This window comes from Platichthys flesus, chromosome 12, assembly GCF_949316205.1.
Source record: "Platichthys flesus chromosome 12, fPlaFle2.1, whole genome shotgun sequence".
NCBI lineage: Eukaryota > Metazoa > Chordata > Actinopteri > Pleuronectiformes > Pleuronectidae > Platichthys > Platichthys flesus.
The window spans coordinates 18,440,542-18,456,484 of record NC_084956.1 but is presented as its reverse complement, the minus strand read 5'-3'; the positions used below and the strand labels follow the sequence as shown (position 1 = coordinate 18,456,484).

Here is a 15,943-nt window from a genome sequence, read left to right as displayed (position 1 = left end):
GTTGCATACTGGGGACTAGTACAATCCATTAAACCCATACACAATCAGAGCTGGGACTGCTGATCATAGGGCAAAAGTTGCAAACACTGTGGTCTGTGCTTTCCTTTTCATCGACATTAGTCATTTTGGGTGACAGAGGGGGACAGTTACCCCCCCCCCCCCCCCCCCCCGCCCGAGCCCTTAAAATAGCTCTGGGCATGTGCCATCTGCTTCCCCTAGGAGTTGAGTGGCAGGGCCTGAGGGGCCCCTGAGTTGCTGCTGCTGCCACTGCTGTTCTGGTGACATTTCCTCATCAAGAGCATGAGCTATTCTCAACCTCCCCATAATGGTTGCACAGAAGCGCAGCCGCTCGGGAAAAGAGCCATACCATTTATTAGGCACGGTTCCAACAGCACCTTCCTTGCATAGACAAAACACATGCATAGAAATACTGTATTCTAAATGATTTTTGGCTTGAGGATAAACTGTTTAATAACATCATGTTTTTGTAAACCTAACTATACAGTCTATTATCAGCAGGGGAGGAAAGAGTAGGAAGCCGATAAGCTCATCATCAGATGAAGTAACTGAGCCACTGGCACTGATCAACGACCATATCAATCCAATCAGATTTATCGTGGTCATCATGGTGGACACATCATGCAGTCTGTCTAGGGTGCATAGGTTTTTGACCTTTGCTCTTCATGGAGTGACTTTCAAAACTTCTGAAGGCGACACAAATGCTGAGCCTCAAGTTCCAATGTGGTAAAATGTTCACTAGCTTCCACGTGGCTGATCACCTCTGACTTGATCCCACCTGGAGATCTTCTCAACTGCTTTGGTCCTGTTTTGCTCCCTCTGGTCCACATTACAGCACATATTTAAGCCCCCAATAACCCCTCTAATAGAAAGCTGCAGCAGGAGTTATGAGAGGGGAGTGGGTGTAGCAACAGCAAAGTGTGGAATTGCCACGGTGATGGAAAAACACACCTCGGGTGCAGTAGGATGCCTAAGAGCTGTGCTTTTGCTGACTACTACCAAAGAAACCTTTAATTACCATCGCAACATTACCTGAGTAGGGTAAGAGTGATGACAATACACAGCGATGTGCATGTGTTCTGCACACGTTCAACAGATGGAAAGATTGAGACTTGGTATTCTCATGCTTCTGTGAGAATACCCAGTGTTAAGTGTGTCTCTCTGCCAGAATGCCCCAAGTCCTACACTTCATACCAGCTGGTGCTGAACCCAGCAACCCTTTGGCGAGATGATTACGACAGGGCAAAGGTTCCTTTAGCAATCAAGGCATAGCACACAACAGTTAAGGCATATATATCTGGAAGCAAATCCCCACAACCTCCCACTGCCTTTTAAAGTTTCATAAAAGCAGTAATAATAAAACTATTAAGTACCTTTTCATACAATGATGGAGGATTTTCACAATCCAGTAAAGTCTGATGCACAACTTGGCAGTGATAGTAACACTTTCATGGTTTGTGAGATCCGCACAAAACAAGATTTTAATTGACAAACAAGCCAGGACTTGTCCTTGTTGCCTGGACTGGATTAGCACAGTCATGCTTGCAGGAGTCATGGATTTTCCACCATAACAAAACACAACACTACGACACACTGACAGTGTCGTTTATTGGCAGCAAGGTGCTGTTTAACCTTTAACACAACCTACAAACACATCATCTTATCTCTTTGCAGTCATTACCAGCTGTTTAAAGTACAGGGGGCATCCCTCTGTGGTTGAGCTAATCTCAAGTGTTGGTTTGTAAAGTGAAGGGGTTAAGTCCAACTTGCCAGCCAAACGTCAGCCTAACCAAATACTGACCTTTAACCCCGAGTTAAGCTGCAAGACCCCTCTCTGAACCTAAAGACAAACGTTCATGTAGACTTCTTCTTCTATACCAATGAGATCAATAACGATGAGATGACGGTGGTGGCATGTTTTTCAAGGTTTTAGCTAAAACTTTATCCTAAAGCCTTTAAACCACAACTTTACCTAAGGTAGAGGCAGACAGAGCAAAGTCCAGGCTGCATATGTGCAAAACTCTCAGGAAAAGTTATACACCCAAGCCTTCGATTCAGCGCAGCACCTCGACCAATCACTGTGTTACTCATCTGACCTGTTCTGCGCATGCAACTCTTGTTTTCCTCCTGATAAAAACCCTTGTGTGTCAACTCCTACCCACTGACCACTGCTCCAGTCAACAAACACACAAATTCAAACAGCGCCAGTGTTTGCCCTCCCCCTCCACTACTGACCACGCAGTTCAAGCTGGCCCCTACTATCATTTACAACAATATTATACTTCATACTGACTTTTAACCAACACATGGCAGGAGACATCCAAACACAACAAAATCAATGTCAACAACTTCTTGTGTAAAGCTTAAATGGTTCAAACATTGGTCAAAAACAAGTGACAGGTGGAGGCACTGTGATGAAAAAGTGTGTTCATCATTCAGTTGGCTCGTGAATTTTTAGGGGCTCTTTTTGCAAGCTCTTCAGGCAGAGCTTTTGTAAGCCGATATAATATAGATAGATAGATTTGTAAGTTCAGATATGTCGAGAAATTGTAGCTGACGCATGAGTAAGGTCATGTGAGCAGATCAGCTGATGTGCATGTGGGTTTTCAGCAAGACACGGTGGGTGGGGTGGGATTCACATGCAGGAGTCACAGGGACTCATTATCAATTATGAGCATCTCTGTGTGTGTGTGTGCGTGTGTGTGTGTGTGCGTGTGTGTGTGGCTTCATATCTGTTGTGTCGTCTTTGTCATAGTCAACAATGAGTGACAGCCTGAAACATGTGTGTGAGGTGAGAGTGTTTAGCAAGGAATGTCACAGTTGATTTATGTGTCAGAAACAATTTGTGCGTGTTCTATGCTTGTGGCTGGGTGTGTGTGTGACAATACTCTTTGCAGCAGCAGTGATGGTGGCTGTTGTCAAACTGGTGGTGTTTTTCCAGGCCGAGGGGAGAATCTCTTATGTGTGTGTTAGTGGTGGGGGTGCCTCGCTCTCTCCACACGTGAGCTCAGCTGACCCAGTTCAGACACCTTACACAGGCCCGTGTGTGCAGAAATGGTGATTGTTTAGACAACCCCGCGGCCCCATCTCCCCTCGCCAAGGAGTAAAGAGCTCTGAAAAAGTTTGAGAGGATCTCAGAAAGCAGTATTTCTCTTTCAGAAAAAACACACAAACAGACACACACACACACACTGAAGTCGCCTGTTGTCCAAACAAGCACACTGAAAAAAAAGTGTGTGGGTGGGGTCACCTCACACACTCTTGAGAAGACATTCTCATGCACATGGACACCCTTACCAGTACCTTATTAATAACCTTAACTCTAACCTTAATCTAACCACAACTCACCTCTGAAGGATAACCTTAATCAGGACCTCAGAAATTTGGTTTTACCTCATTATGACCAAGCTTTGGGCCTCGTGAGTCCTACTGGTCCTGAAAAGGTAACTGTATATGCTGGAAAAAAAAGTCTTTAAGAGGTAACAAAATGAGTACACACACACACACACACACACACATACATACACACTCATAAAACACTCCAGGAAAAACATCTATTCTGGTCACAATGAGAAGTATGCGAGAAATGTCTGTGATGGGATGGATGTGGGAGGGACACTTTCAAATGGGGATACCAAACTGTGTCTACTGGGATGAACACTTTTGACTAGTGTTTGTCAGATGTAGTCTCTTCAAAGTCAGACACCAAACTTACAGAAAGGGTAGTTGGCTTCAGACACGACTCGGATTGGGGGAAAAAGTAAACCGCGCCCTGCCGCACCATTAGGTTCAATGTGTTCCGCTTTTTTAGCCGTCCACACGCAGACTGTTCACCTGCAGGCAACCAAAGCCTTCTCACACATGACTAGAAACGGACACCGCAAAGAATCTTGTCCTTTGCGTAATGATTCTGAATATTGACATGCAGAATTTCTTTATAAAGATAAGTTCAGACAGCAAACTCCAAGTACAACAAAAGAGCACATTCGCTGCTATTGTTGTCAATTCTTCAGCAGACTCTGGACCTGGATGAAGCACAGGGCTCCTCTCAGACAGTCAGTAGGTATGCTTGTAGGGCGGAGCTGCTCTGTGGTTGGCACAGTAGCTTACACTGCAGCCCCACAATGTCTGCATGACGATGAGGGAGGTAAACAAGCAGAGAGAGAGAGAGATGCAGGAATGCACGCCCATGTTTATGTATCACACTCCCGCTCCTTTCCTTGCATCTCCTCTGTCTCTGCTTCGCTTTGATAAACAATCAAAGAGAAAGCCTGCAGGACATTACAACACCTTTCAAGTAAAGTTGTGCCATTTTACTGTAACAATGCTCTCTCAGCCCAAGATTGGGAAAACAGACTCCAGGGATGAGAAAGCGACATGCTTTGCTCATTACATACCCCTCCCACAAATCTTTCCATTGTTAAATGGGAGGATGGGGGAGCATGAAAACCCTACACCCGACCTAACAGGGCCCCATCTGGGAGACAGGAGTTTTTACAATGGACTCGTGACTGCCGCTAAAAAAATATTGGCTTAGAAGGCCTGACATACGTTGGATGACCTTAAAAGGTTGGTAAGAGATTGCTGTTACTGATCTGATCTTCAGGATTTAACTCAGTCATGGCAGGCCTAAGCCACACAATCACACACAAAATAAAACTCCACTACACTACGATGTACGAACTCTGCACCATGGTCATCATGCCACTTAGGAAAAATAAAAATATGAAGCACAAATACATTGATCGGCGCATGATTCTGCTCACGATACGGTCAGTCAACAAAAGCACAGGTCATGAGACACTGATCACTTGATCCAGTGATTCAAACCGGCAGAAAGTCAACAGGCGAAGAAAAAGAAAAGGCAAAAGAAGACCGAGAGTGCATGCTGCGCACACACTCACACACACACACACACACACACAAACACACACACCAAGATTTTGCAGGTAGGGCTCATAATGTTAATTACTGATTTCAGATGTTGATCCATATGGGATTGATTGGAAGATTGGCAAATAGAGAAAAAAAATATATAAATATATGCCCATGAAGCAAAAATAACAAACAAAAACAAAAAATACTGTAAGCATGGACGTATGAATATTCCTAACCTGCAAAATGATTCCTCCATATAATATCAGCGATAGTCATTGGTGGGCCACCGGCAGGGTGTGGTTTACCTTTGTCATGGTCAGTTCTTATCATATCCATTAAGGAATTCTCCAAAGAGTGCAAGCTAAAAGCATCGAAGGGCCGATTCCGGTCCTGCAACACAGAAAAACAGGAAGAGGGTTAGGGTTAGAGTCAGGGAAGGACATCGTATGGACAATCAGCATTCTGTACACACAGCACCTATTGCCTGTCACACTTGGACAGGGACCCCTCCTCAGTTTCTCTTCCTGAGGTTTGTTCCATTATTTATTTTCTATTGTCCGGGGGAAGAGGGGTTCTATGCTGAGGGTGTGGTATTCTGTAGAGATTGTCAAGCCCCTCAGGCAAATTTCTGATTCTGACCCACTTTTGTGGCTGCGACATGCTACATTGTGCTACACCCATCAGTCATTAATGTGTATTCATGTTTTGGAATAAATCTCAGAATCGGAGAATTCATATGTTATGAACGCCATCTGAAGTCGGGACAACACAGACAGTTGGAAAAACTCTTGGTTCACGAGTTGCTGACCATTACACTTTAAAACCAATCCAACCAACAACATCATTTAAAATCAGCTTTATAGCTTTTCATAGGAACTTATGAAATTTGACACTTTTGTCAGTTGCAAATTCTTTTAAATGACACACCAAATCCTTTTTTTTGTTGCTCTTTTGTGTGTATGTAAATAATGGGTGTTTAAACGCTTGAATAAAACACATTCCGACTTCTAAGCACATGAACCCACCAAAGTCCGAACAGTGACTTCACAGCTCGGGAAATGGGACCCTCCCAGGAGCATGGGAACACACAGTAGTGCACACAGCATCACCAATGTATATTTATAATATATATACATAGTACATTAAGTAGAGTAGAACACGAACATTGACTGATATTATTGTGCCTGACATTAACTATAATTGTTAAAATGTTGAAAAAAGATTACATGAGCTTGAACATTTAGTCTGCTGAAATTCTGGTTTGTTGGTTTCCTTGCTCAAGGGCAGAAGACTAGTAAAAACAGCTGCTGCCTCTGTCAAGGCGGCGAGACGTGCTGGGATACGTTCTGAGCTAATTTGGACTCAAATGAATTAAGGATGTGAGATTATACGTTACAGGTAGAATAAAGGAGAATATAAACGCCATGTGTCAGACCTGAATTCTCTCTCAGGCCCCTTAAACCTTTTCATGTCAGTTAAAGAATAGTCGGGACTCAGCCCTCAGGAATCTCATCTGTCCAGATTAATATAATTTACAGAGGCTTTTTTACCATCAAGTCTATAGAATATTAGTGAGCGGAGGTAACCGGGGGAGTTAAACTCCTCAAAGATGATTATTTACTGTTTTGTAGTTTTCTATGATAGCAAAATGTATATCTTCCTATTTTATGCTGGTAACTCCAAGAGAATTTGAGATGATATAATAATTACAGTGTTTCCTCTACATTTGTTTTGTAGTTGGGGAGCTTCTGTGATCATCACGGTCACCTTGTCACGTGTGTGTTAATACACACACATTGAGCTTACAGCACTTTGGAAGAATGAAATGTCTCAAAGGAAACAGAAAAATCCCTTCCCTATTATTTACAATACATAAACAGAAATATATAATACGAACCTTATGACCTGTGGACAAAGTTGCACAAGTTTATTTGTGTCTCCGTGAAGATGGCACATGACTCCACAAAGGCAACTCCCCCTTGTTTGAGTGAGCTACACACATTAATTCTTAAGGTATAGGTCTAAAAACTTCAGCTAAATAAACTGTGATGACTCGAGAAATAATAAAGCAAAGATTTCTGCTTTGCTTTCACAAATGTACACAAACAAATGAGACCACTTAAGAGTCATTTCATTAGGTGTTACTGTTTTGGGCCTATGTGCTTAAAATTCTAGTATACATTTTTCAAAATGTTTCCATCAGATTTTCTATTTATTTTTCACAAACACAATGTAATCCTTTAATTCCTAATTATGACCTTGCAGAGGTGCAATGTTTTAACAAGGTTCGGTCGTATTCCCAACAGACAGTGATACATTAGAGTCAACCATCTGTTTAATTAGACGCCCGACCTGAGTAACTACTGTGAGATATGCAGTTATATTGGCAGCGTTGTGTACCTAAGTTATGGTAGTTTTATTTCTACCGCCATGGCCAGAAAAGATAGATGCATTATGAGACGTAGAGAGGGAGGTCTAATTTACTGCTGTGTGCTACCTCTCCTGGTAACAGTATTTGCTGTACTGATAAATATTGACATCACTGTGTGTGTGTGTATGGCGCATGTGTATTTGTTTGTGGTTGTGTGGAAAGTTTCCCTTTGTGTCACATTAGCAGTATGGAAAGTCCAAGTCGCTGTCTGATAATTAGTGAATATGTGAAATGAAGCAGTGGATGCAGATGAGGGAAACAACGAAAAGTTAGTTGCAGCAATTCAGCAACAGAAATATTTTTTATCAGTAGAATAAATCCTTTTCAAATCTGCTCCGTATTTCACAGGTTAATATCCGAGTTAATGTCAGCAAAGATATTATACAATTATATATACTTAATGTTCTGATGAAGTGTAAGCAAATATGAAAATGTTATATAAACCGTACTAAATATAAATATGCCTAAAGAGGGGTCAGCCGTACACGATCAAAGGTTTTATCTAAATTTTAATACATTTTATTTATATCGAGCTGCTTCATTAAAGAAAAATTAAGATTATGTAAAGGGTGGCTGTGGCGGAGGAGGTAGAACGGGTCATCCACTAACCAGAAGGTTTGCGGTTGGAATCCCAGTCTCCCGATGGATGAATGGGTCAAACTGCTAAACTTTAAAGCATTTAATACAACAAAGAAGCTATGAAAACACTTCAGTGACGTCCACAGACAGTTTGTGCCTCTGACAGGAGCTCAGTTCCACCTGATGCAGTTGTTTTGAAAGTGTACTTAGAGTTAATGTGAAGTTGCGGACTGTGGCTGTGACAGGACATTAAACTTCTGCCTGTGCTGCAGCAGTAACACTGTCATAAGTATTTTCTCCCTCGTGATTTACGAAACCGCCCTGTACTCATATTCGCATCCCATGAAGCAGATCGACCCTCTCCAGTGCAGGACTGGAAAGTCAATAATGCTGCATCATACACCTCAAGGTGAGAGCGCTCACTGCTGATGACGTGTGAAGTCACCCACTGGGCGTGAATGAATTTAAGAGAATGACATGTGTGCCAAAGGTAAAGGGTGGGGAGCCGAGCCAGAGCTGGGGCAGGAGGCTGCAGCCTTGGCAGCTGTGTCCTGTGTCCGCTGGCCGAGCCGGGGCCACACTGTTTGCACGCCACAGCTATTGTTGCCCATTCGGCTGAGCATTCAAAAGTGTTATTCCCCCCAACTCTGGAGCCGACAGCACCACGTAGATAAAAATCTGCCCACTTGGTACAAACGGTGAACACTTAAAACGCTGAGCTTTCAGTTTCCTGCCCCTCCCCTCCGCTCCGACACATGTGGGTGATCACAGTGACGGCTGGGGGTCGGAGAGATCGCTGCAGTGAAATGACCTAAAGAGATACAACAAATTCCCCAAACCGATTTCACTGTTTAACACATCACAGATTCCGACATGTGGAAAGCGGGTTCGAGTTGACCTGTCCCGTCTACACTGAAGCTCATCTTTCCACATGACCCATGAACGAGATATAGGAGCAGGTTTATGAGGGAGATCCTGATATAAAAAAGCAGACAGAGCACTTAAGATATGGCTGAGAACCTGGTTTTAATGAATAAAGTCTGCTTGGTAGAGTTGGATAGTTTTTAAAGAAGTTGTTGAATTCATCAGTGTGTTTTTTTTTTTTCTTTTCAAACCATAAAAATTACGAGCAGTAGTGAATTACTTTTATGTTGCACATAAATGTGCAGCTTCACGGCCCCACAATCAATCAACCAGTGGGAAAAGGGTGTTGTAGAAAAACCCTGAGGGATACAGGGCATATCCAGGATGATATTTAAGCTACATATCACACTGACTCTTAATAAATTTTGTTCCCACAAATGCTGTTTGAATCTGCGAAATGCCGCCCAGGATATACAACCTTGGGATTTAGCTATGATTCACTTTAGTTATGCACCTGAAGAATTCAAGAATCTGTTCCCAGTAGGGATGCAACAAATTATAATTTTCATTATTTCATAATAAGACTATTTTGATCTTTTATAAATTGATTTGCTGTATAGTCTAGAAAATGTGAACTAGTGAAATATAGTTCATATAAATGTTCTTCCAAGAAATGTAACCCTTACCAGTTACTTTGGTCCCCCAAATTAGCAATTGAAAAAAAAAATATATATTGTAATGTTTGACAAAAATCCGGACGTAAATTAAAGAGCCGTCGTAAATTAAATCTGGGTTGTGAGAAAGCAACCGATGAGGCAATCAGAGAGGCAGTGTAGGTGGAAGATAAGGCAAAAACCTACACAAATAACAAGCTAAACCACAAAAGGTTCCCAATGCAAACTCAACTGGCAACACCCTGAAACCTGTCGAAACTCCTGCTGCTTTGCATGAGCATCAGACAGCATTTGACTGGGAGACTCAATCTGTCAGTCTGCCCAGACTCACCCCTCACTTCTTCTACCGATACGAAGTGACTGTGGAAAGAGACGACCACGAATTAAATCGCCACCGCCATCGTTTCAAATCAGGGCATCTCCTGAGCAGCTCATGTGACTTTGCGTCTTAAGCCTCACACTGACATGTTAAGTTGCATTCCGCACATTCCCTGGCCTTTAAGCGGCAGCCAGCAGCAGGCGAGTATGAGCACATATCGGAGCATGCGGCACATTACATTTCACCCCGCGTTTCTTCTGCGGCATCAGAGGAATACTGAGGGAGATCTGCAGAATGACAACAACTACACCTGTCACCAGCTGTCCACATGACACCGCGGGACCTGTTTGTGTGTGTGTGTGTGTTTGTGTGTACCCTGCCTGCTGCTCAGATCAGCAATTTACCTCAGAGTTTCACTTCAGTAAACAGGCCGCTTGACATGTGGCACCATGACCTTGCATCCTGGTGATAACCCTTCACCAATTATGGGTGGAACTCTTAGGCAGCTATGTGTGAGCTGGAGCCGTTTTTTACACCCATGAGCTCTTTTTAAAAAAACACACTCTCTGTTTAATTATTGCTTATTAGCTGAAAATGTAGGCATGTAATACAAGTACTATGTATTTCTGAAGGCATAACGGCTGATCTTAGAGCACCACTTCAATCTCCACATAAAGGTTAGGGTCACTCTGCCAGTCATGGTATAATGTCCTCTGTGGCTCTGGAGGGGGTCTACAAGTCAAAGAAAACCATCCAAGCAACATTATTAAATTAATGAGGTGAATGCGGTTAATTTGAGACGCTTCAAACGTTTCGCCTGGAGTTGAAGTAATTAATTGATAAGTCCACTTACAGAAAAAAACAGTGGAAAAAACATGGCAAAGTTTTGAACTTTGTTAACAATACTTGGAATTATTATAGATCCGAGGATGCCACATTTTTGCGATTTTTTTCTGATGTTTCAGCCCAATGGTTAGTTGAATAGGAATTGTGGAGATGAATACAATTGTGGCAATAATTCTCAGCTGCAGCCCTAATCTTAACCCCCAGTCGTCCCCATATTCCTGCATGATAAAATCGTGTATTTCCCAGAGTTCCATGTCAGTAAACAGACCTCGCTCAACACACATGTGGCCCCTTGACCTTTTCTCCTGGTGATAACTGGGGCTGTAAGCTGGCCAAGTCAAGAAAACACAGATACACCGAGGCTCTCGACAGAGGAAACTGAGTAATAAAGCCCCCCCCCCCCCCCCCACACACACACACACACCCCGCACACACGCACACAATCATTATCTCCACAAAAGGCTATACATTTCGTGCCGCTTGGAATTTCACTCTGCGCCAGGCCGCGCTTCCTCTGCACGTGCAGTCCTCTCTGCAGGAACAGGTTAACTTTTTGGCTTGTGCTCGGTCTCCCGAGTCCTCGTCTTTGATCGAGTGAACAAGGGCTTCTTTTTAAGTAAGCAGTGACTTCAGGGGTTGCAGGCGGCTAGCTTATTTATCAGACCACATAGTTGGACATAGGGGGAAACACACAACTAGTCATGTGAAAACGCATAGAGCAATAATTGTAGTAAATAACTGTTCATGTCAGGGTACTCTGTAGTCAGACCTGTCAGTCAGGGAAACATTATAATAATGGTTACAACAGATCTGTTATGTTGAACTTAAGCACATACATACATAAATGTAAGTACCAAGTTAATATCAGACTACACACTTTATTTGACCTACTGAAAGTGGCTGTATTTAATCAAGGCCCTTTCCTCATAGTTATGATGCTCAAATGTTGTACTATGAACCTAAAAGAACTGTTACACTGTTTTGTTCGTTTTTCTTCATAATAAGTAAATTCACGACCTATTTGCATGTTTTGACCCCGAGTAAATGTGTACATGCTTCATAAAAGCAGGGACGCAAACATCTATCAATGTCAGCACTTGTATCATGTTTATATTTTGTAGAAAATCACTGTAAAAGTATAATACATATATATATATATATATGCGGTTAATTTTTATATATATATATATATTTGTATGTATATTCTCTCTGAAATGTGTGTTACACCTTCCCTTCACCTACCGGGATGCACTTGCGCTCCTTCCCGGATCGTTGCACCGCCCATTTCCGCGTTCCAAGCCAATCAAATGTGACAGCAGATGTTGCTTTCGTAGTCTGTCGGTTATCGCAGAAGCAAAACTAGGATGTTAAAAAGCGACATAAAAAAATAAGCTCTGGTGTATCTCACTCCGGAGATATACCGGAGCGAGCACGAGCACCGTGTTATAAAGCAAAATGAACATACATATAATCATTATATATTGTTATTACTGTAATAATTACTAGTGTTGTTATTATAAGAGAATTATTACATGTCTGATTGGATAACGAGCCTAAATGTGACCTTCAATACTCAATCTAAATTACAATGTATTTTATAGACTGTAGACTTAGAAGCCTGATGACTAATAAATGGTTTCTCCTTTTAGAGGTGCAGCACTTTCTTCTTGCAGCTCCCTCTCAGTCTTGAGATTAGGAGTTACGAGGAGCACCTGAATGCGTCATGTGCCCTTTAAATCCCACGGAGGGTGAACAGGCGGAGGAAACTTAACTATTTCGTACAATAAACACACACACACGCACGGCGAAACTTTCTACCACTGACGAAGTGTGCGTGTGTTTGGATGCGTGAGATACAGCCACGATCACCGATTCATACAAGCAGAGACGCGCTGTGTCATCCCATGCAGCCCGATTGACCTCCACAACACAGTCTGTCACCATACACGTCATATGAAGATGTTGACAGCTACCGGCAAAGCCCAAGGGTCATGTGTCGATTCATCTCAGTCATACAAGTCCCAGCCTTGTGTGTATAGAATATTTAAATAGAGCGGTTTTTAAATGCTGAATCACCTCTATCAGCTTTTAAACTGACTGCGTCCTTTGGCAGAATGTATGTGGAAAAACCCAACTGTGAAAATAAAACGACTGACACTGGGTCAGTAATGATAAAATGCCAACTGAATTCAACAGAAATATAATACAAGGTCTCATAGATCCATTATGAATCCATGTACTGACGAGCTCAGGGTGACCTTAGGTGATAGATGCATTGCAAACACTGATGGTTTATCATCATTTATACAGAATACATTTAGATATGACAACGTCGTCCTGTATAATAAGACCACCACTGACAGACGGAAAACATGTCCCAGTGGTCAGCAGTTTAAACACCGGCTGAGGGCACAGAGCGAGGCCCTGGCCTGCTCTTACTGGGCATGGATTTACCTGGAAAGGCAGTATGTTGTTGCTGTTGTCAGTCCTGAAGGCGCTGTCCTCCATCCAGGGCTTGGGGGTGAGGGGACCGGGTCTTGGGAATTTGGGGGGTGCGATAACGTTGCTGGTGTAGGACTTTTTCATGGGGGAGATGGGGTTCATAGGTGATGGCACCCCGACTCCGACGCCGACCCCTACCCCGACGCCCACCGCTCTGCGCGGGTCCCTGCCCGCCTGCAGCCCGCTCCAGGGGTTGGAGGCCGTGCTCCAGGCGGCGTTTTGGTGATTATTCCAAGCGGACGACGAGGCAGGAGAAGACGAGCCCTTGCCGTTATTCATGACCGTCTGATAAGCGTTTCTCTGGGGGAAAGGGCCTTGGCTGGGGCTGACAGGAGACCTCCTCTGCTGGGGCTGCTGCTGCTGCTGCTGCTGCTGCTGCTGCTGCTGATGCTGTTGGGACTGCGGAGCCAGGCCGATCTGCGGGGAGAAATTGCCCCCGTACACCGGGTTGACATGGTGGGGGAAGTTCTGGAAAAGCATCGTGCCGTTCACCGGCGGTATTCCCTGGAAAAAGCTGTCGTCCACGGCGTTTGTGGTTCCCGTGGACCAGGTGCTCCCGAACGAGGAGGACGGGGAGGAGAGGGGCCCGCCGGTCTCCTGCGGCTGCTGGTGGAAGCTCAACCCGGGCAGGATCGGCGACTCCATCGGCACTGTGTCCCTGCTGCTGCCGCTCAGCGCTGAAGCCGCTTGATTGCACCCGGTCGACGGGCTCTCCGACTCCGATGAAGAAGAAGTGGGCTCCGATGACGGGGTCGGGGTGGAGGGAGGAGGGTCTACTTGCGTCCGATCTTGCTGATGGTGAGACTGGGCTTTGTTTTTGTCCATCAGTAAATCATCCTGCATGGTTTGCTGAGCTGAAACGGGGGGAAACAGAGACGAGGAGTTATTACTGGGACTGTTATTGAGCAGGTCGTGCGCGGGGCTGCCGCCGTAGCATCTGATTAACTGGGACAACTCCGACAGGGATATGATGTTAGAGGGACCAGGCGGCTGCAGGGCGAATGCGTGATCACCCATTTAGCCGACAAGTAGAGAGTGGGCAAAGAGGGACACACTTCCCGGGACTACAGCTGAATGATTCACAAATGACACACACAGGCTGCAGATATTCACCAGATTTCGCCACGTCTCGCTTTTTCCTTCCACGCAGGAACTCCGGAGCTGCAATGTGAAACTGATTCAGTGTGTTTTTCGCCCAAGGACCTCCCCTACACTAATTTGCATACGTCAGTAAATACAGCTGTCCTTCAGCAAGGTTAAAACCCAGGTCTACCTTGACCCAACGCACTCTCACACAAGTATACGCAGCTTGTGTTTGACAAATAAAATGACTTTCAAAAATGCGCACTCGGCCGGTTTTACGCAGCCGAGAATGACGCACCAGATCCACTTTATTATACCGCAAATATCCCTCATCGTACTTAGAATAAACATGTCAGTCAGCACAGTGACAAGACTGTAGTATATACTGATGATTTACCGAACGAACCATACAGGAATAATAAAGTATGATATCTAATTATAGCGCACAGAGGGGCACAGCCTGAGATCCGCATTGACACAACCAAGGGTTGGCACTCACATTGATGCAACTTGCATTTAAAGGGCAACGTTATATCACAACCAACGGGAACATCACTCAGTGTCGTCTATTCAAAGTTAGCGTAGCTTCCATGCAAAATCATCCTTTACTTTGCCTATCAGAGAGTCCTGCAAAAGCGAAATTACCAGACACATAATGCGATCAAAGAGACAAAAGTTGCCAAATCACCAACATGACATAGCAGAGATCAAGACAATCTAACACGTAAATACAGACACACAACAGTGAGGTTGTAAGGAGCGCATACAAGGCACAATCATAGGCTGTGGCACAGAGTCAGATCTGACATCCAAGGTTATCATTATGTTAAATTAAAAGCTATAATAACATATAGGTAAGGCTCCTCCGGACTGTTTAATCAGTACCTGGCTGCAGGGGAGCTAAATACACAGCCTTCACAACCGAGGCCTGTCTGCGGACTGGGAGAACAACAGTGCCAGATGACATGCAGGATCATTCCTTCAGCGTGATGGCAGTGGTACGAGTTGTACTTTCTGGGTAATCGCAATAGACTGCATTGCACACACACGCACACACACACACACACACACACACATACACCCAACCAGTTAATCCGCGTTTTCTCCTCCCAGAGCTGCGCTTCCAAGGTCATCAAAGCGGCTCCAGGCAGCGGCTCACCTCACCGCAGACGCCGGCCCTTCGCCCGGCCGCTTGTCGCTCTGATCCAGGCGCCCGGTCACATTTCATGGAGCTGTCTTTTGGCTAGAACCCCCCACCTTTAATCCATATGTGTCCCCCGGCACACAAAACCACGACAAAACAGCATGCACACACACAAACACACACGCACTGCATTGTCGCCCCTCTGCCTGACGTGGAGTTTGAATTACCTTTATCGTTCACCCTTTCTGAGACTCTGTGAATAAAGTTATTTCAGTGTTTGCCTCGCCCGGGTTTGGATGTGACAAACGAGCCACCCTTGTGCCGAGGTAGTCAGCAGTTGCCTCAACAGCTGATTGACTGCGGCGCATGGATGATGCCGAGGAGGCTGCCGGGAGTTGTAGTTTCTCGCGCCGCAGCGGCTGGACAACAATTGCACGGCTTGACTGAGTAAAGAATATATATCGTGTTGTATATATATATCTATATGTGCAGGCCTGTCGGTTATATATCGACGAGCCGAAGGGGAAGTGACGGAAATAAAGCAGCAATAAAAAGTGTTGATTGAAAGTAACCCCTCCTCTCTCTCACTCTCTTCTGCACATATA

At 44.3% G+C, this 15,943-nt stretch overlaps 1 protein-coding gene across 6 annotated transcripts in view; it reads right to left on the bottom strand.

Annotated features, from left to right (window-relative positions):
• Positions 1-15,683, bottom strand: part of cpeb3 (cytoplasmic polyadenylation element binding protein 3) — a 37,605-nt gene extending 21,922 nt beyond the window's left edge. For 2 of the 6 annotated variants that reach the window (XM_062400574.1, XM_062400576.1), the window contains exons 1-3: positions 14,225-14,341; positions 13,064-13,965; positions 5,133-5,286 (exon numbers count right to left, since the gene is read on the bottom strand). In XM_062400574.1, the coding sequence (XP_062256558.1) occupies positions 5,133-5,286; positions 13,064-13,954 (1,045 nt within the window). In that variant the 5' untranslated portion in view covers positions 13,955-13,965; positions 14,225-14,341. Of the gene's footprint in view, positions 1-5,132; positions 5,287-13,063; positions 14,176-14,224; positions 14,342-15,565 lie in introns of those variants that run through there. The other 4 variants (XM_062400577.1, XM_062400578.1, XM_062400573.1 and 1 more) reach the window with 3 other exon arrangements.
• Between the last annotated feature and the right edge of the window lie 260 nt (positions 15,684-15,943).